Raw genomic sequence first — 19,901 nt, 5'->3', positions numbered from 1 at the left:
GAACTGGGTCTAAAAACTTCTGTTGCTTTAGCAGCAATTTTACTGGTGCAGAATAAAACAATACAAAGTAAAGACACAGAAAAAACAGGGTGGTGGCGGGGGGAAGACTGCAATTATTTAATGTCATTAGAGCATTTAAAGATAAAATCCAAACAAGCTAGAAATTCCCCCAAATTCCAGGCCTCTGCACCAAGAGGTCTTTACAGGTTTGTTAAAAATACAAACCCAAACAGCAATGTCCCCCACACAAATACTCAAAATATTAAAAGGAACTTCAAAAGGATGACAATGGGAACTCAGTAACTTCTTCCCTTCCCCTTTGGAGTTGGGGTTTTCATAGCTACACAAAACCCAAAGGAAAATAGGTTTCTTTCACCGAGTGCATAAGTGATGAGGTTGTGCAGGTAGTGCCTTTAATCATTAATTCAAGTCATGCAGTGATAGCTGGAGTACCTTAGTTTCATACAGCTGGTGCAATCTTCCTTTTTCCTGAGAAAGTTGTTTGATTTTATTAGCATGCTTCTCTATTTCTTTGTTTGCGTCTCTCACTCTCCTCTCAAGTATCTCCTTCTCCTTTCGGAGGTCAAGGGACTCCTTCTCCCCTCGGACATACTTCATCACCATCGTTTCCTTTTCATGCCGGGCTTCTTCACATTTCTTGTTTGCCTTGAGAAGTAAGACAACAGAATCAATCAATCTTGTGCTTCAGAATTACCTTTAATAGGCCACTCTGAGATACTTTCAGTATTGCAATACAGTAGTGCAAAAAAGTAGAATCATAGAATCAACCAGGTTGGAAAAGACCTTCAGAGATCATTAAGTCCAACCTATTACCTAACACCTCATGACAACTAAACCATGGCACCAAGCTCTTCATCCAATCCATTTTGAACACCTCCAGGGACAGGGACTCTACCGCCTCCCTGGGCAGCACATCCCAATGGCCAATTACTCTGTGAGGAACTTTCTCCTCACCTTGAACCTAAACTTCCTCTGGCACAGCTTGAGACTATGTCCTCTTGTTCTGTCACATGTTGCCTGGGAGAAGAGACCAACCCCCACCTGGCTACAACCTCCTTTCAGGTAGTTGTAGAGAGCAATGAGGTCTCCCCTGAGCCTCCTCTTCTCCAGGCTAAACAACCCCAGCTCCTTCATCCTCTCCTCACAAGGCTTGTGCTCGAGACCTCTCCCCAGCCTCGTTGCCCTTCTCTAGACATGTTCAAGTATCTCAATATCCTTCTTAAACTGAGGAGCTCAGAACTGGACTCAGTATTCAAGATGTGGTCTAACCAGTGCTGAGTACAGGGGCATAATGACCTCCCTGCTCCTGCTGGCCACACTATTTCTGATGCAGGATCCCACTTAAGTACCAGCGTGGTAGTTTTAAGCTCTGCCTAGGAAATTTTCCACAGATTGAGTAGAAAAGTAGTAGAATGTAAATAAATTACCCTTGGATGTAAAGGGGAAAATAATGATATGGTTTAAGTAATCACATTGGTCTTACTACTAACAAAGTTAGTTGTGTAAACTAACTCTTTCTCTTTGGGGTTTCCTTGCTGTAGCTGACCTTGGTTGTGTTTCTTTGTTGTGACTAAGTGCTAATAAGCTACTCTCTGCTTTTTTGCTTTCTCTTTTCCCATGGACAGGGGGAAGGGGAGGGCAGAGGAGGAAGGTCTTGGTAACCCCCCGGTTTCGTCCAGGGGGGGATTCTTGTGTTATTCATAAATTGTAAATATTGTGTGTTTTGTACCTATTCATTGCATTCCATATTTCTAGGTTGCAGTTGTGCTTGTAAATATAGCTTCATTTGCTTTTAACTGAGCTGGTCTGGCAAATTCTGGTTTTGGGGGTGGGGGTGGTGATTTCAACCCCCTACAACTGGAATTATTCAAACTTCTAGCAGCAAAGACGTATCTGAGTGGCTGCTCAGCTAAACATCTCAAATGAATTACCACAGATTAATCATTTTGAATATCAAATGCTTGTTTCAGAAGCTAAGAAGTGCATTTGGTAAGTTTCAGTAACAAAAACAAGTCCTCTGTCTTCCCTCCTCCATGTGCCAACTGTGCAATCATTACTCAGATGCCTTATTTTTTACAGCATCAACAAATTCTTTTGCAAATTAAGTAATAATTAAAAGCAAACAAACAAAACCAAACAAAACACAAGCAACCAAGACAAAAAACCAGACACTGAGCATGAGAATTCATACAACAGAAAATTCTTGGTATAATATGATATCAAGAAGGAAAAGAAAAACCAATCTTCTCAGTAACACACAAGACAAAAATAAAACCTTTGTGCTGGAGTTGAGAAAGATAATCATTTTGTGATAGCCACTGCTAGCTTTTAGCTCCCACTGCTAGCTTTTAGCTCCTTCGGAACCAAGATCAGCTTACATGCAAGCAGAAGAGGTTTCCTTGTGGGCTGAGTTTCATACATTTAAACATAACTCTTCTGAATGTGCCCCAGGCACACTATGGTGTTCACAGCTGGTTAGAAATCCACTGATGCTAGTTAATAAAAAAATAAAGACACAAACAATGCACATAACTGCACACTGGCAGTTCCACTTTTGGAAACTTCTGGCTTACACAGTGATCCAACAGCCCAGGCTACAAGTGGCCTATGAGAACAAAGTTTGTTCCTGAGCTGCTCAGCGCTGCAAGGTTTTCCATTGTTACCTGTTCCATCCGGAAGGCCATCTCTTTGTGCAACTGCTGAATAGCATTTTTGGCTGCTGCATCTTGAGTTAAAAGTTTGTCTTTACTAGCTTTCACTTCTTTATTCAGCTCTTCTATTCTTGCTTCCAGCTAAAAGACAACATCGTGATATCAGTATGGGGAAAGCAAGACTTGGATCATGTGCGGTACAGGCAGGAAGATTTCACACAGAATTAGAGGCTTTAACAGATACTTCCTTCTGTTTTACACTTGTCAAGCTGCAACTATTTGTATCAACATCTAGGCTGTGCATTACAGCTCCAGCATGAAAGGTGACAATTCTCATCTCCACTCAGGCTCAGAATGAACCAAATCAAGTAAAATCACAGAATCAATAAGGTTGGAAAAAACCTCAAAGATCATCAAGTCCAACCTGTCACCACAGACCTCATGACTACTAAACCATGGCTTCAAGTGCCACATCCAGTCCCTTTTTAAACACCTCCAGGGATGGTGACTCCACCACCTCCCTGGGCAGCACATTCCAATGGCCAATTACTCTTTCTGTGGAGAACTTTCTCCTCATCTTGAGCCTAAACTTTCCCTGGCACAGTTTGAGACTGTGTCCTCTACAAAAGGCGTGGTATTTTGCTTCACAAAAATTAGATTGACAGGAAATGCCAAGATGCCAGAGCTAAGGCCACTGAAGTCACTTCACCTTCCACCTTTTTGTTACTATCCCTGTGCCATACCCTGTACCGTGCCAGCAAAGCAGTCTTGCATTCACATTGAACTGGACTGGGAATCCATTCACTGAGAGATAACTCAGCAAATAAAGAGGCACTTAATCATTGTGCTGGCATTTTATCTTATTTTTTAGCAGCCTAGCGAACTAAGTCAGAGACCTGATTCAGCTGAAGATTAATTTACCCATGTTCAAACTGGAACGCTTCCCAGAGCATACTGACTGCACAGCCATGCAAGTCCAGTGCAAGGATCAGCAGCACTGCTGCAAGAGCAAGCAGTGAATAGAACAGAATAGAATAGGTTGGAAGAGACCCTCAAGATCATCGTGTCTAACCTATCATCCATAGGTTGTAATGCTGCCCAGAGGTTGTTCCAATTGTGCCTTGGAGACTGTCCTTTTGTTCCAGGGGAAAGCCAACTCACCATGGCTACTTTAGTTTGGTTTGGTTGGCAGTGTGTGTGTGATGTAAGTAAGTACTGGGTCTCATGGTGAGTACCTTACATTTTTCTACAATTCCAAACTGCTATGTAAGACACAAGAACCACCCCAAAGGCTTCTGGTAGTACACAATGAGTTGACCATGCCCTGTTCATCTTTCCATATGAATCACTGCCCATACAAAAAAAGTTTCACATATGAAAGCATACAGACAGAGTTTGCTTTACAGCTGTGAGTGCACCAGCTAAACATTCATTTGCTTGAAAGCAAGCAGAAAATTCTAATTGGGAAACTGAAACACTAAAACACTCCACAAATGAAAAAAACTCCAGTGTTTCACTGTAATATATCTTAACTCCAGGTGTTATCCAACCATAGGATAGAATAAACCAGGTTGGAAGAGACCTTCGAGATCATCAGGTCCAACCTATCATCCAACACCATCTAATCAACTAAACCATGGCACCAAGCACCCACCCAGTCTCTTCCTAAACACCTCCAGTGATGGTGACTCCACCACCTCCCTGGGCAGCCCATTCCAATGGCCAATCTCTCTTCCTATGGAGAACTTCTTCCTAACATCCAGCCTAAACCTCCCCTGTCACAGCTTGAGACTGTGTCCTCTAAGAGGCTTATACTCCAAGAGGGTAGATTTATATTAGATATGTGGAGGAAATTATGATAAGAGTGGGAAGAAAGAGAAAACTGCCCTGAGAAGCTGTGGGTACCCCATCATTGGACATTTTCAAGTTCAGTTTGTCTTAGACACTGAACAACCTGACCTAGTGTAAGGTGTCCCTGCCAACAGCAGAGGAGTTGAACTTGATCTTTAGAGGTCCCTCCTCACCAGAATCACATTCTGTGACACCAGCATTTTCTGAAATTACTTGCATGTAGTATCACAGATCCTACTTATCTGACCAGAAAACAAACCAAAATCCCTCCCAAATATGCTTTTTTTTGGTCAGAATGGTGTAAAGCAACTGCTGCATGATATAGCTTCATGGAATCATGCAGTGCTATCATGGAAGCACAGACAAGACAGAATGAGTAAAGCTGCTCATACTGATTTATTCAGGCATATGCAATGTCAGTTTGTAGCTTAAAAAAAAGACTTTTCAATTCCACTTTCAATCACATCATGGATTTTCAAAGACTATCAAATTAACCAAAGACAGACTAAGCTTCTACATCGGTGAATACATCCCTCTGGCCCAGCGCACTGATTTGAGAAGCCACTTGGGTGCAAAGCAGAAATTAACAGAGAAACCTGTAAGGTAGCATCACCAGTACTCTGCCAAACATACATAAGTATTTTAAATGCCAATCTCATGCCAGATTGCTAAAATGCAATCTGTAATCAGTTTATAAAGCTGGGCAGCCAACAGTGTGAGCATTAATTCTTTAACAGATGAGAAGTGACATCCGACGTGACACCATTTCTTCCCATGCTACAACCAGTTGATACCAATGCACACTCTGTGTTCCTCTTTGGCCTGTCATAGTTCTAATAATGCTTTTACATGGGAACCAATCATAGCAAAATAATGTGCAAGATCCTAGTTAATATGCTCTGGTTTCCATATATGTTCCACATGTTGGTAACTGTAACTACACCTCCCAACTACTTCTGCAGCACTTAGCTGATAATCACAATGTCAGTTCTCCTTTATGTCTATGTACAGGAAACAGCACATCCTATGAGGATGAAAGATTGCAAGTGTTCCCTAAGAAGGTCTAACAGGCCCTCAACACACACAGCCTCCAGCAGTAAGACAGAACACACAAAACTCACCTACCAGGTCAAGACATGAAAGTGGAATTCTCTTGCCTTGAACAGAGACTTTAAGATACAGAACACTGAAGGGATGTGAATCCTGAACTTCAGTTTATCCAAAGACACTAAACACATTCAGCCACTGAGTATTTACTGGCATGGAAGAGCAGATGTATCCTCTTAAAAAGCTGAGGATAATAGGCACAGGCATTCCTTCCCCCTTTTGCTCTATGCTACTAAGGGTGTCTTGTTGAACAGTGGTAATAGTGGCATCGTGTACAGGCTACGAGGTACTGACCAGCACATTTGTTATCTGTACCTGTTTAATGATGTTGAGATGCTGCTTTTCTGTTTCTGTTCGTTTTTTCAACTCATCTTTTAAGTTATCCTTCTCTGAGCAAATATCCAGGATCAGTTCCTGATGTTTTTTATTTTCTTTAATCAATCTGTCAAAAATAAAAACAAAACAAAACAAAACCCAAACACAATGACATTTAAAACAAGGTACATCAGTAGTGGGGAGATTTCTTTCCTTCTTTGTTTGAGTTTGAAATACATTGGCTTTGCTCTTTTATTTGCAAATTTTGTTGGGTCTTACTGGCAGAAACACTAATGAAACTCACCAAAGCCATGCAAAATCAAAGCAGCATTATGCTGTGCATGTGAAACCTAACTCCAAACCAGCCAGGAGCCATCATCCATGTGAGGAAACTGATTGATTCCAGCACTTTGGGGTTGTTAGGGTCCATGGCAACACCAGACACTTGGTACCTCTATGCAACTACAGCGCTGTAGAATACAGAACTACAACAAAATACAGAACTATAAACGTTAATACTTTTAAAGGTACTTGCAAGACAATCACTTCCAGTCAGATAGCTCCACCAGTCACATGATACAAATACAGTATCTGTGTTTCCAGATACAAGAAGGCCTACAAGAAGGCTGGGGAGGGACTTCTCAGGATATCAGGTAGTGACAGGACTAGGGGGAATGGAAGGAAGCTGAAGGTGGGGAGATTCAGACTGGATGTGAGGAGGAAGTTCTTCACCATGAGAGTGGTGAAGCCCTGGAATGGGTTGTCCAGGGAGGTGGTTGAGGCCCCATCCCTGGAGGTGTTTAAGACCAGGCTGGATGAGGCTCTGGCCAGCCTGATGTAGTGTGGGGTGTCCCTGCCCATGGCAAGGGGGTTGGAACAAGATGATCCTTGTGGTCCCTTCCAACCCTGACTGATTCTATGATATGGATTGCTTGGTAAGAAACAGAACCCTGATTTTTTAAGTACCAAATAGATAACTACAACAGTGTCCATCAGAATACTCTTTACAAAGTTCAATTGTATAGCAATAGGTTTCTTTGCAGCTCAGCTGTTTGAAGCCTGTGCTGAACCTGCCCCGTGGTTGATCTCTTTCTGCATTGCAACAGAAGATAGTTACACATAAAATGCAGAAGTTACATTGACAGAATTGTTGAATAATGTCACAAGCATACTTAAATGTGTGATTTTTAAATGTTTGAAGACAGAGTTAGATGGTGGACATTTTAGACCACTAATTTGTGGGAGTGCTGTGTCCAGCTCTGGGCCCCTCAGTTTAAGAAAGATGTTGAGATGCTCAAACGTTTCCAGAGAAGGGCAACAAAGCTGGGGAGGGGTTTGGAGCACAGCCCTGTGAGGAGAGGCTGAGGGAGCTGGGGTTGCTTAGCCTGGAGAAGAGGAGGCTCAGGGGAGATCTTCTTGCCATCTACAACTACCTGAAGGGAGGTTGTAGCCAGGTAGGGATTGGTCTCTTCTCCCAGGCAACCAGCACCAGAACAAGAGGACACAGTCTCAAGCTGCGTCAGGGGAGGTTTAGGCTGGATGTTAGGAAGAAGTTCTTCACAGGAAGAGTGATTGGCCATTGGAATGGGCTGCCCAGGGAGGTGGTGGAGTCACCATCACTGGAAGTATTTAAGAAGAGATGAGGCACTTAGTGCCATGGTTTAGTAGATGCGATGGTGTTGGGTGATAGGTTGGACTGGATGACCTCAAAGGTCTTTTCCAACCTGGTTAATTCTATATTCTGAGACATGTATTTACCTGAACAAGATATTGAAACATTCCATTAGTGATATTTTCATCTTGGATCCCCTTATATTTTTTTTCCATCTAGAAATCTCTAAAGTACAAAGAATTTAAAACCACCAATGAAAAGACAGCTTAGCACTTCTGCTCTGTTTTCTAATCTATTAATGAACATTCCAGGATTATAAATTAATCTACACAATTACTGCTCATCTTTATCTCTTAGATTTGATCACAGGAGACAACTGGGCTATTTCCAGAGCAATGTTACAAGAGTTCCTGCTGATCATAAACTAAGAGACAAAAAAAATCAACCCAATCCAGAATGTCCTTTGGACCAAACAAATTGTTCCTCAGCAGTTTTACACTCTTGAGGTGAGGCCCCAAGAGTCAAAGGGGTGCAGCTGGGATGGCAGCTGGCAGGAGAAAAAGGAAAAATAGGAGACCAAAGATGTTTATATGGAAACCTTTCTGTGTGTACATAATATAGCATGTATTTATACAAATACTCATCTCTAGGAAAGTAGCCCATGGCTGAAAACAGAGACCTGCCTTGGAGTTTACCATAAATAATAAGTAAGACCCACATAACTTGTTAACTTATGACCTCCTGGAATTACAACCATTTACACACCCACCACTTCAAATTCCCACTCCTCCTCCATAAGTACTGAATACCTAACTGCATTCCCAAGCATTCCTGTCACCAACTGACTGTTCTGTCAGAGGTCAACTAGTGAGGTGCAAGACAATATCTTCCCTACTGGGCATTTCTCCTTTTGTCTGGTTTCCCTCCTTTTGATGTCCTCCCCTCTCACAGTACTGGAGTGCCTTATATGAAGGGGAAAAGGACCTGGGGGTCCTGGTGGATGGAAGGTTGACCATGAGCCAGAAATGTGCTCTTGTGACCAAGAAGGCCAATGCCATTCTGGGGTGTATTAGAAAAGGAGTGGTTAGTAGATTGAGAGAGGTTCTCCTCCTCTACCCTGCCACATCTGGAATAGTGTCCAGTTCCAGGCCCATCAGTTCAAGAAGGACTTCAGGGAATTGCTTGAAAGAGTCCAGTGCAGAGCCACAAAGATGCTGAAGGCAGTGGAACAGCTCTCTTAAGAGGAAAGGCTGAGGGATCTGGTGCTCTTTAGCATGGAGAAGAGGAGACTAAAGGGTGACCTCATTCATGCTTATAAAGTTGATAAGCCCCGCAATTCTTCCTATAAAATGCATTAAGACTGTAGTTTATCTGTGATGACATTTCCAAGCCAAAGAATAGCTCTCAGCTGATTATCAGCTTCACTGGACTATGACAGGAGATTGAATACTATTTGAAAAAGAAACAAACCATTTCCAACTCATAAACAAAAGGCACGCTGCAGGAATTAGTGATTACAAAGATTCATTTATCCAAAGATATCTATCAACTGAATGAATCCTGAGATATTTTTATATCACCACCACTTTCACAGTATTGAAGTCATTCTAAAGAGCAGCAGGCTATTCAAATTCAACTGAACAGTTGGCTATTCAGCTCCTGCCAAATTCCACAAGGATCCCGAGATCTAAGCACGCATTTTCATTTACCACAAGCAAAAAACAATTCCTCAGTGCAAGAGCATCATTTAAAAAGCTCATTAACTGTCCTCAAGACAACTCATGAGAGACTAGTTTTCCCATTCCCAATCGTTGCACACACCTCCAGCTGTGATGAGCACACTCAAATACTCACTTTTTTATGGTTTGCTCCTGCTCCAGATACTTCTCCTGCACGCACTTTTCGAACACGGCCAAGGCGTGCTCGCCCTTCCGCACGCCATTGGGGAACTTTCCTTCCTTTGAAAAATCTGGAGAGAGGAGTTCAGACTCTATTTCCTTTAGCAAATCCTCCTGTGAGGAAGTCTGATGGATTGTGGAAATGAGCTTCTTTGTGCAGTCTGTGTCGTAAGGGCTCTCCGAATAGATTTTGTCGCTGTTTTTTTTCACCAGCTCGGACTCCTCGCTTAGCTCCTCTAATATTTCCCTTAATGACTGCTCTGTCTGATTGGGGTTTGAATCTTGTCTTTGAAGTCCTTCACTAGATAACTGTTCTGGTTTTGTGGAGCTTTCCACCTTTTTCTCTGAGCAGCTATTGGAACAGCAACCATCCTCTCTGCACTGCTGGTCTTCTCTTCCTGCCAGAGCCCCATTGCTGCTTACGTCAACAGCTGTTGGATCCTGGTTAGAGGGCAGCAACCTTGATTCCCTTTCCAGCACACCAACACTATCTCCACTGTAACTGATGTTTGAGCAGTCCTTCATTGCAGATGTTTTATCAGACTTCTCATTATCTAGACACTTGGAAGAGGCATCATCTGACAGACTGACTGGCTCCAGCGTGCTCTGCATGTCTGGTAAATGTCCCTCCATCATTTGCTTCTGAAAACCTGAAAGCAGAATTCACATTACACAAGGTATTATATTCAAAATCAAAATGAAGAGGAATTGAGAGAGGAGAAATCATGGCTACTGGAAAGGAAAACTTAAAAGGCAAAGATATTTAGATACATAGATGTTATGCAGAGTTTGTTGATCTTCCAGGCTTTTACATAAAAGCTCTCCAGTACACATTTTTCTAAAGGAAAGTGAGAAATCAAGGACAGCAAACAAGAAGTGGGGAGCCAGTAAGCGCCAAGACAATAAAGAGAAGTAAGGCTTTTTAGAAGGAATAATTCTATCAATTACATCCATAAAAATTCCAAGCAATCACCTCTGAGAAAACACTTCAGGCATAAAATAATGATAAAAATAATCTACAGCTGGTTTTATTTTCCTATATATGACTCCCAAAACAGGAGTATGTCTTGACTTACTCATTCTTACAACATAGGTTGATGCTCTTCTTATCCAGTCAGGATATTCATAGTATCATAGTATCAGTCAGGGTTGGAAGGGACCACAAGGATCATCTAGTTCCAACCCCCCTGCCATGGGCAGGGACACCCCACACTAGATCAGGCTGGCCAGAGCCTCATCCAGCCTGGGCTTAAACACCTCCAGGGACGGCACCCCAACCACCTCCCTGGACAACCCATTCCAGGGTTTCACCACTCTCATGGTGAAGAACTTCCTCTTCACATCCAGCCTGAATCTCCCCACCTCCAGCTTCATTCCATTCCCCCTAGTCCTATCACTACCTGACATCTTGAGAAGTCCCTCCCCAGCCTTCTTGGAGCCCCCTTCAGATACTGGAAGGCCACAATGAGGTCACTTGGGAGCCTTCTCTTCTGCAGACTGAACAGCCCCAACTCCTTCAGTCTGTCCTCATAGGAGAGGTGCTCCAGCCCTCTGATCATCCTCGTGGCCCTTCTCTGGACACCTTCCAGCACCTCCATATCCCTCTTGTAATAGGGGCTCCAGAACTGGAGGCAGTACTCCAGGTGGGGTCTCACCCGAGCTGAGTAGAGGGGGAGAATCACCTCCCTTGACCTGCTGGCCACACTTCTCCTGATGCAGCCCAGGATCTGATTGGCTTATTCAGCTTCCTTACTGTCATGTCCTCACTCTATACCCATACAGCGAGGTGTCTCTGCACACCAACTTAAAGGCAGGGGCTGGGTGAGGATAGGGGTGAGATTCTCTATTTCCATTGGCTTTGAAGTCAAAATCCCTTGCTGGAAGAGCACAGATGGTCTGCAGCAGATCTGCAGTCTCAAAGAGTAGCTTTCAGAGCAAACATCTGAGGAGCTGAAAGCTATGTAGAAAGCGTTCTGCTAGAAGGGCACCATATTGAGATCCAAATAGCCAGCACACTTTGGGAAGAGGCTGGGTATAATGCTGTATCTTCTTTTTCAGGAATCCCAGATGGTCAGGTGTCTGGAAAGACTGCAGGCATTTTTAGCAAGCACAAGATGCCCTTGTATAACTTCCATTTGATCAAACTCATTAGAATCACAGAATGGTCTGGGTTGGAAGGAACCTCCGAAGATCATCTAGTCATAACTTCCTGGGTGCAACCCTCTCACCCAATACTGGATAAATTAAGGCTATTTTAAAACAATGGAATTGTTTTTTGCTGTTCATAAGTTCAACTTTGTTATTTCAACAATTATCTCAAATGAAGCAATAACCTTGCAACATCAGGCTTGTTTTCATACTTGCTTTCTCATTTGTTTAGGTTTCTCTTTCTTACAGTCACACAGCCCTAGTCATTCAGCTTCAGGCTGTCCTTTGACTCCATCTGAATGAAAACAACCTCCCTGTGCTGCCTGGCTCCACTCCTCCTGAATCCTTCCTTATTAACCAACACTTAGCACTGAGGCACAGTTAAAAAGGAGGGATAGATGAATCTCATTAGGTCTATGACTAATAGCTACCACGATCACCTTTTACTGTTTGGTATAAAAATCAGAATAGAACATAACATGCAGCAGCCTCAGCCCCATTGATTCTATCAGGAAATTCCATCAAATGAAAAAAACCTACCACTAGTATCTAAAACCAACAGCTGGGCTACAACTGCCAAGTAATCAATGAGGAAAAAATAGGGAAAAGTGAGCACAGGGTTGAAAGTATAAAAGAGAATATGCTGCAAGTGGGTAACAGTCACCAACCAAATGATAACTACATTGATTTGATTGCTACAGCCAATAAATCAGCACAAATCAACAGGAACCAGAAAGCAACTGGTGAGGAAAGCTGCAAATGAGGATAGAGACTGTGAATGTGAGAGTTTACAGATGTGAAACTTTTACAAGGGCTCCCCATTTTACAAACAGATTCTTCTGTCTTTAATAAGAGGAGGTTACCCAGGGAGGTGGCACAGTCACCGTCCTTGGAGGGGTTCAGGAAATGTGTGAACATGGAGCTATAAGACCTGGTTTATTGGCCATGGTGGTGCTAGGTGGATGACTGGACTTGATGATCCTAGAGGTCCCCTCCAACCAAAACAATTCTGTGATCCCAATAAGACCTCTGATTTCCCTTTGCTTCGAAAGATTTATGCTTGTCAACAATGGAGCCAACCAGCCCATCCACTTGGTCTGTGCAGCCAAAACAACTGCCCTTTTGGTACCAACCTACTTTTTGGTGGCTTCTGCTAGCAATGAAAGTTCACAGTCTACCTAGTGTTACTCTAAAATAAAGCAACCAAAAGAAAATACCCCCACTGACCTTAATTTGCAAGGGAAAAGAACAAACCTCACTGCAAGGGAAAAGAACAAACCTCACTGCAAGGGAAAAGAACAAACCTCACTGCAAGGGAAAGCATTATTTGACAGTAGCAGAACATACTAGCTTCTTCTTAATTAAAAAGCTGTTTTACAAGCCCAATGTTTTGAGACTGGAGCACTTAGTAGTCAATAACCAGAAGACAATTTGCAAACGATGCTGTTAAGAGGGAAGAAAAATTCACCTTTTAGTATCTGTTCCTTCTTGTCACAGGTATCTTCTAATCCACTCAACTGTAGTAAGAGGCTGTACTAGTACAAAGCTGAGACACTTCTACAGCAGTTACTCTAAGCTCTTCCTGACAATTTCTCTGGACTTATCAGAGGGGGCTTTGCTCATTTAAAAAGTACTTTCTCACGTGTTATAAACCACCACCCCCACCCCCGACCAAAACGTGCGGCTGTCTGATGTATTAACATCTCAAAGCAGCTCATCACTGCCCAGCTGTTGCAGTTCACCACTCCCACAAGAAACGAAGCGGCAAAATTAGATATGTGAACTTTGATGCTGGTTACCACACCTAAAAATCTCTATTTCAGTCACCAAGCTGGATGGTATTTCTCTTTGTATGAAAGCAATAGGTGAAAAATACAGCCCTGATAAGACAGTACATAAAATCATAGAAATGTGAGGGTTGGAAGGGACCTCAAGGATCATCTAGCTCCAATCTCCCTGCCATGGCCAGGGACACCTCACACTAGACCAGGCGCAGAGCCACACCCAGCCTGGCCTTAAAAACCTCCAGGGATGAGGCTTCTGCCACCTCCCTGGGCAACCTGTTTCAGTGTCTGACCACCCTCACCTTGGGAAGGATGCTAAATTTTCATCTCATCTGTGTTACTTCTGTCTGCAAATGACACTGTGAATTGGTATAAGAAAGATTCATTTAGGTGGAAGTAAAAATACAATTGTTTGCATAACAATTGGCTGCAGAGCAATAAAATGCCACCAACTCCATGTCCCTATCTTACACTTAATCGTAAATAAAGCACAGGGTTTGTAACAAACACACAGGCAATTTGAATACTGACTATAAAAATCAGTTAAAGCAGGAAAAATTATCATGATTTAGTGTTCCCTGTAGACTTGCTCCAATTTTCAGCGGTACCAAGAATAGAACTTACCACATTAAGAATGTTGCCAGCCTTTCCAATTCCAATGTGCTGCTCAAAGCTACCTAAATCTGTTCACAACACAAGCAAGTGAGGTGCTGGGGTTATTTTGCCTACTGCCCCTCTGTAGGACTATCTTTTGTATTATAGTGACTAACTTTGAAACAGAAATCATGCTTAATTTGTCATAGGATATAATTTATCTTCCTATCAGAAATATCCAGGCAAACAAATCATTTGGAGCAATGGTCAATTCAAGTTCATCTTGATATAGGTGAAGGGCCTGGAGAATAAATCTTATGAAGAGCAACTGAAGGAGCTGGGGCTGCTTATCATAGAATCAATAAGGCTGGAAGAGACCTCAAAGATCATCAAGTCCAACCTGTCACCACAGACCTCATGACCACTAAAACACGGCACCAAGTGCCACGTCGAATCCCCTCTTGAACTCCTCCAGGGATGGTGACTCCACCACCTCCCTGGGCAGCACATTCCAATGGCTAACAACTCTCTCTCTGTAGAGCTTTCTCCTCACCTCGAGCCTAAACTTCCCCTGACACAGCTTGAGACTGTGTCCTCTTAGTTTGAAAAAAGAGGAGGCTGAGAGGAGACCTCATTGCTCTCTATAACTACCTGAAAGGACGTTGTAGAGACGCTGGTGCTGGTCTCTTCTCACAGGTAATTAGTGATAGAACAAGAGGGAATGGCCTCAAGCTACGACTGGGTAGGCTTAGACTGGACAGTAGGGGGGAAAAAAAAAAATCACAGAAAAAGCAGACAGGCATTGGAATGAGCTGCCCAGGGAGGTGGTTGAGTCACCAGCCCTGGATGTGTTTAAAGGTCATTTGGATGTGGTGCTTGGGAATATGGTTTAGGGATGAACCTTGTAGAGTGGGGTTCTCGGTTGGACTTGGTGATCCTGAGGGTCTTTTCCAACCTGAATGTTTCAAATCTCTCTTGAATACCCAAAGTTTGTTATGCCATCCTCAGGCAAATGAATATAGCAGATACTGCAGTTTTCTGTCTCTGGCCTTGTAATGATACAAAGCAGGAGCCTTTTCTGCAGTAAGCAAAAGGGATTGTGTGAAAGTCACTTAAAATGATCAACACTGCCGGCCTGGCAGTAGATAGCTGAAATGAAACATGCTAATATTTAACTGTTTCACATCAAACATGCAATTACAGCAAGTCCCAGATAACTGGACATGAAATACCTATTTGATAGCAGCTCCATGTCTTTCCAGGTTCCATGTCCATCTTTTATTATCCTACTGATCCTTAAAAATGATCTTCCAAAAATCAGGGAATTATTAAGACCATAGTATCACTCTCACAGAATACTTCAGAAAACAAAATAGGTTAGTGTCTTTTATGATGTCTTCCAGAGGCATTAAAAGCAATCAAAAAAAGGCAAACCTGCAACTGTTTTGCATCTTGTTTATGCATTGGACAAGCAAATTGTGGAAGGTTGGCATACAGCACATGGAATGAAAAGTGCCAGGTGAGCCCTAGCTGACCTCCTTGCACTGTTCTGCCTTAGCAAAAGCACTTGCCCTGCTACTCCTCAGGGTTGATTCCCTGAACAGCATGGCAAGTGTCCTGCCCCTCAGTGCCCCCCAAGTGGTTTTTGTCTTGCTTTCACAGCATATATGCCTCCTCCTGCTTATGCCACTGGAGAATTCAATCACTACCAAATCAACTTAAAACACCCAGGCTAGGAACTTCTCAAATTAGCATTCTGAGATTAGCCCAGCCCAAGCTTGCCTGTCTGCATACCTAGAATAACCAGCCATCTGTGAGGCAGCCACACATCCAGGGTGGCATGTGGAACGCTTTCTGTCCCTGGCTTGTAATTCTTTCCGCTGCTGTGACAAGACTCTGCACTCACACAACTGGTCTGACCAGCTCTCCTCCTCCTCACAATTAATCTGACACTCTAACACACCTCCTGCCCCTATTCTGAAGTTAAGAGGACAGCCATCTGTGTCTCTCCACAATGCAGGAACACAAAGCAAAGCAAGTGGAAATACATCAATGGAAAACCTGGTGATGAAGTAGCAGAGAATGAGGAAACAAACACAACTCAATTGAGCTTCCTTAACAGCAATAATGGCCCACAGGCCCCATCCACACAAGCAAACAAAAACATTTCTCTGCACACATACCTCAGATACAGACAGGTTGTACCATTCAAAAACTGTATTAGCAGACAGTTAAGACCTAACATTTTAGCCTCAAAATTCAAGCCCTTTCTCTCTCCAACTCTTACTTTTTTCCCTTCCTCTATCTGCCTATTACCAACTAAGTGAAAGGAGAGAAAAGGATAAAAAAGGAAAAAAAGAATATCAGTTGTTCACTTCTTCCTTTCCACATATGCCTTAACAGTAAATTCTGACTTCAACACCCATTCACAGAACGTGGAGAAAAGCAGTTTCTCTACCAGTCAATCCTCTCCCTTCCTCTAGTGACAATGACCCTACACACCGACTTCATAAGGGTGCTGTTGACACACTCATCCCTTGTCCATCAGGTTATCCACTCAAGCCACTTCAAAATCTTCCCCCTCCATTCCAGTACTGCTAATGCCCAGCCACTAGAAGGTAATTCATGATGAAAGCAACTCCCTGTGTGCTTCCTGCTGTCTGCACAGATCTAATTAGAACACAGCCTCTCTCAGCTCTAGTCTGCTGGTCTGTTTTCACAGGCATGCACTGAGAGAATGGTACATTTTAATTCAATATTATGCCATTCCAAACTGCCTGTCTTTTCAATCTTCTTATGGAGCACAAACATGATTCTTTTAAATCCCTGACTACAAAGAACTTCCCTAAGCAGATGTACTATTAATGCTAGCATTTAATTACATAAAATACAGAGCCTGATCCATCCCACACTTACACTGTAAACAGTCAAGAAGGAGCAAGCGGCTTTGTTTCAACCAACAAGATGCAAGATGGCATCTAAAGAAGCATATTAAGTGACAATTATAGGAAGATTTTTTTCCTGAGGTGTGGCTTTCTAGAACAATTCATTAACAACATGGGTAAAAAAAAAGAAGTGTGTGCCTTGTCACCTAGTAACTATCACAATGGAGCTCTTTTACAATAAACAGATTAAGGAATGACAGAAGTGTGTGCCCAGGATGGTTCTGTTAAGCAAACAGACTGACAGTCAAGGTCCCAAGAAAGCAAAGTCACTCTTGGAAGAGGAAAAAAAAATACATTTAAGCTGCAAAGCTTACTGTAGAGAAAGAGGGACTAATGATTCATGGGTGCATGTGTACACAAAAGCTTGTTCAAACCAGGGCAGATTTTTGAAAGAAAGCAAAGAGCACTGAGGTAAGTGACTCTGAAGCACAAAGCATTATGGAAGGGGAGTAGTAACAAGAAGTTAATACAGTAAATGCAGTTTATGGGACATCAGACACATTCAGTCACGCATTACATCATACAGTGGTCAGCAGCTTTTGATTATGGCAGTTCCCTTCAACAAAGAAGGATTTTGCATCATCTTTAGGTAGGTAATTTTCACTCAAAGCTCTGCTCCTAGGAGAAACCCTGTAGCAGAGCCACTCATGTAGAGAGAATTATCTGCTCTCCAAACAAGTTAGTGGGCAATCCACAAAATATTGAACACACAGTTCTGACATCAGCTAAGACCATGTATGCTTTTCACCTCTGGATATGTAAATAGCATCCAGTCAGATTTTACAGAATACAAAGCAAACTCATTTTTAAATGGAAGAACCAGGTAAACTTACAAAGCTACCCTCTTCCCTATTCCATATCATATCCATCACAGCAGAGCACTCAAGTTTCCTTTAATGAAGTCTCAAAATGACCCAAAGCTGCAATACAGATATGATGCAATGGAAGAGAGTAGGTGGGGGACACGGAATGGAGTGATGACATGCTCCATGGCTTATGGGCAGATGACCCCAGCAGTCAGCAGTGCCCTAAGTACCATGATCAGGCCAGGCAAGAAGCTAAATGACAGAAAAATCTGCTGACACCAACAAAAGCAGCCCAAGCTCCCAGAAGTCATTAGCACTCTTAGGTGGATGTCACCTCAGCCACTCATACAGTTGCACTGCCACTACAGTCCATGCTATAAACTTGCTAAGGAAACACTGTGAATCTCTAAACAAAGTCCACATCTTTACAGGAAAACACCTATCTGGAAAGCAAGCCCCTTGAATTGCTTCAGAGCAATTCTCCCCACATTCTAATTTGAGATGCTTATTTCCTGGTCCTTTCTCAAACTGCCCTGGATCGATAATTCACCAAATTGCCACTGATACTCTTTATTTTGCTTTTCAAGATAAGCTCCACTGGAAATTCATCATAAAAATCTAAGTAAACACTCTTAAGCAATAGTCTCCTCACATGGCCTGTAATAACCACTAACCTTCCACATTGGTTCTGGGTTTTAAACTCATGGCAAACTAAAGAAAATGAAACAAATTATCTCCCTTGCTATGCAATTCCAGTTTAGCGCACAGCTTGCCTTGTCAGTTCCTGGGAGAAGGGGTAAGGCTTGTCCTTTGGCCACCTTCCTGTGAAGATAGAAGAGGGATTTAATCTTAACATCCTCAGCCTGCCAAGTTAAAGAAAATCACTGCTTTTCCCTAGTACTAGGCTAGAAGATTTGGGCAGAACTACATAACTCAACCAGCTATCTGTCCCAAGTGCTGTGTTGCCCAGGTGGCCAAGAAGGCCAATGGAATCCTGGCCTGGAGCAGGGAGGTCATTCTGCCTCCATACTCAGCACTTGTTAGGCCAAACCTTGAGTACTGTGTCCAGCTCTGGGCCACTCAGTTTAGGAAAGATGTTGAGATGCTGAAAGGTGTCCAGAGAAGGGCAACAAAGCTGGGGAGGGGTTTGGAGCACAAGCCCCATAAGGAGAGGCTGAGGGAGCTGGGGTTGCTTAGCCTGGAGGAGGCTCAGAGGAGACCTTGCTGTCTACAACTACCTGAAGGAAGGTTGTAGCCAGGTGGGGGTTGGTCTCTTCTCCCAAGCAGCCAGCACCAGAACAAGAGGACACAGTCTCAAGCTGTGCCAGGGGAGGTTTAGGCTGGATGTTAGGAAGAAGTTCTTCATAGGGAGAGTGATTGGCCATTGGAATGTGCTGCCCAGGAAGGTGGTGGAGTCACCATCACTGGAGGTGTTTAGGAAGAGACTGGATGGGGTGCTGGGTGCCATGGTTTAGTTGATTAGATAGTATTGGATGATAGGTTGGACTTGATGATCTCAAAGGTCTTTTCCAACCTGGTTAATTCTATTCCACTGTTCTCTGTACCAGATTTCAGCTTACTTTACAAACATCTCTGCTCCTCTGTGTCCTCCTCTCAATTTAACCTAAACTGCACATTTGATCTATGGGTTTACACAGATCTATTACATTTTCACTAGCAGATCCCAATGTTGTGGCAGTGAGCAAGGGAGAAATAGCTTCATTTAGATACTGGAGGTACCAGATGCAGACACTTATGATACAGTTCAATTTTAGCAAAGCTGAATTTAGGAAAGCAGACATACAGCTTACCTACATATTTAGAAAGTTGTGGGTTTTATCTCTGTGTAACAAGTGCTGTATGAAGAGAAAATGTAACCTAATTAAAGCAGTCTGAAACATAAAGGTTTCATAACCGCCCTGTTTGTCCACCTGCAATTCTCTGGGCAGCAAAGCGAGCACCTGAAACTGTAGATGGTCTAAACAGATGTCAGAAAGCATTTCTTCTGTTTTCAGTACTCCAGCTTTCTAAGAGGTCTGTTCATTGATATGCATTATATCTGGAGACTGGAATGTGATCAGCTTAGCTACATGACCTTTCAAAGCTGATCTAGTAATAAAAATCATAATTGAAGAAAGCCAAGACACACAAACAAAACAACAGACACTA

At 42.9% G+C, this 19,901-nt stretch overlaps 1 protein-coding gene across 4 annotated transcripts in view; it reads right to left on the bottom strand.

Annotated features, from left to right (window-relative positions):
* CCDC186 (coiled-coil domain containing 186) overlaps positions 1-19,901 on the bottom strand; it is a 47,284-nt gene that overhangs the window by 20,996 nt on the left and 6,387 nt on the right. For 3 of the 4 annotated variants that reach the window (XM_068139332.1, XM_068139334.1, XM_068139331.1), the window contains 4 exons: positions 9,412-10,105; positions 5,946-6,072; positions 2,685-2,813; positions 454-666 (listed from right to left, as the gene is read on the bottom strand). In XM_068139332.1, the coding sequence (XP_067995433.1) occupies positions 454-666; positions 2,685-2,813; positions 5,946-6,072; positions 9,412-10,091 (1,149 nt within the window). In that variant the 5' untranslated portion in view covers positions 10,092-10,105. Of the gene's footprint in view, positions 1-453; positions 667-2,684; positions 2,814-5,945; positions 6,073-9,411; positions 10,106-13,689; positions 13,726-19,901 lie in introns of those variants that run through there. The other variant, XM_068139333.1, reaches the window with a different exon arrangement.

Source organism: Melanerpes formicivorus, unplaced genomic scaffold (assembly GCF_026170545.1).
Source record: "Melanerpes formicivorus ecotype bairdi unplaced genomic scaffold, bMelFor1.0.p_v2 SCAF_6, whole genome shotgun sequence".
Taxonomy (NCBI): Eukaryota; Metazoa; Chordata; class Aves; order Piciformes; family Picidae; genus Melanerpes; species Melanerpes formicivorus.
The sequence above is the reverse complement of the archived record's forward strand: the minus strand, read 5'-3'. Positions and strand labels throughout refer to the sequence as shown.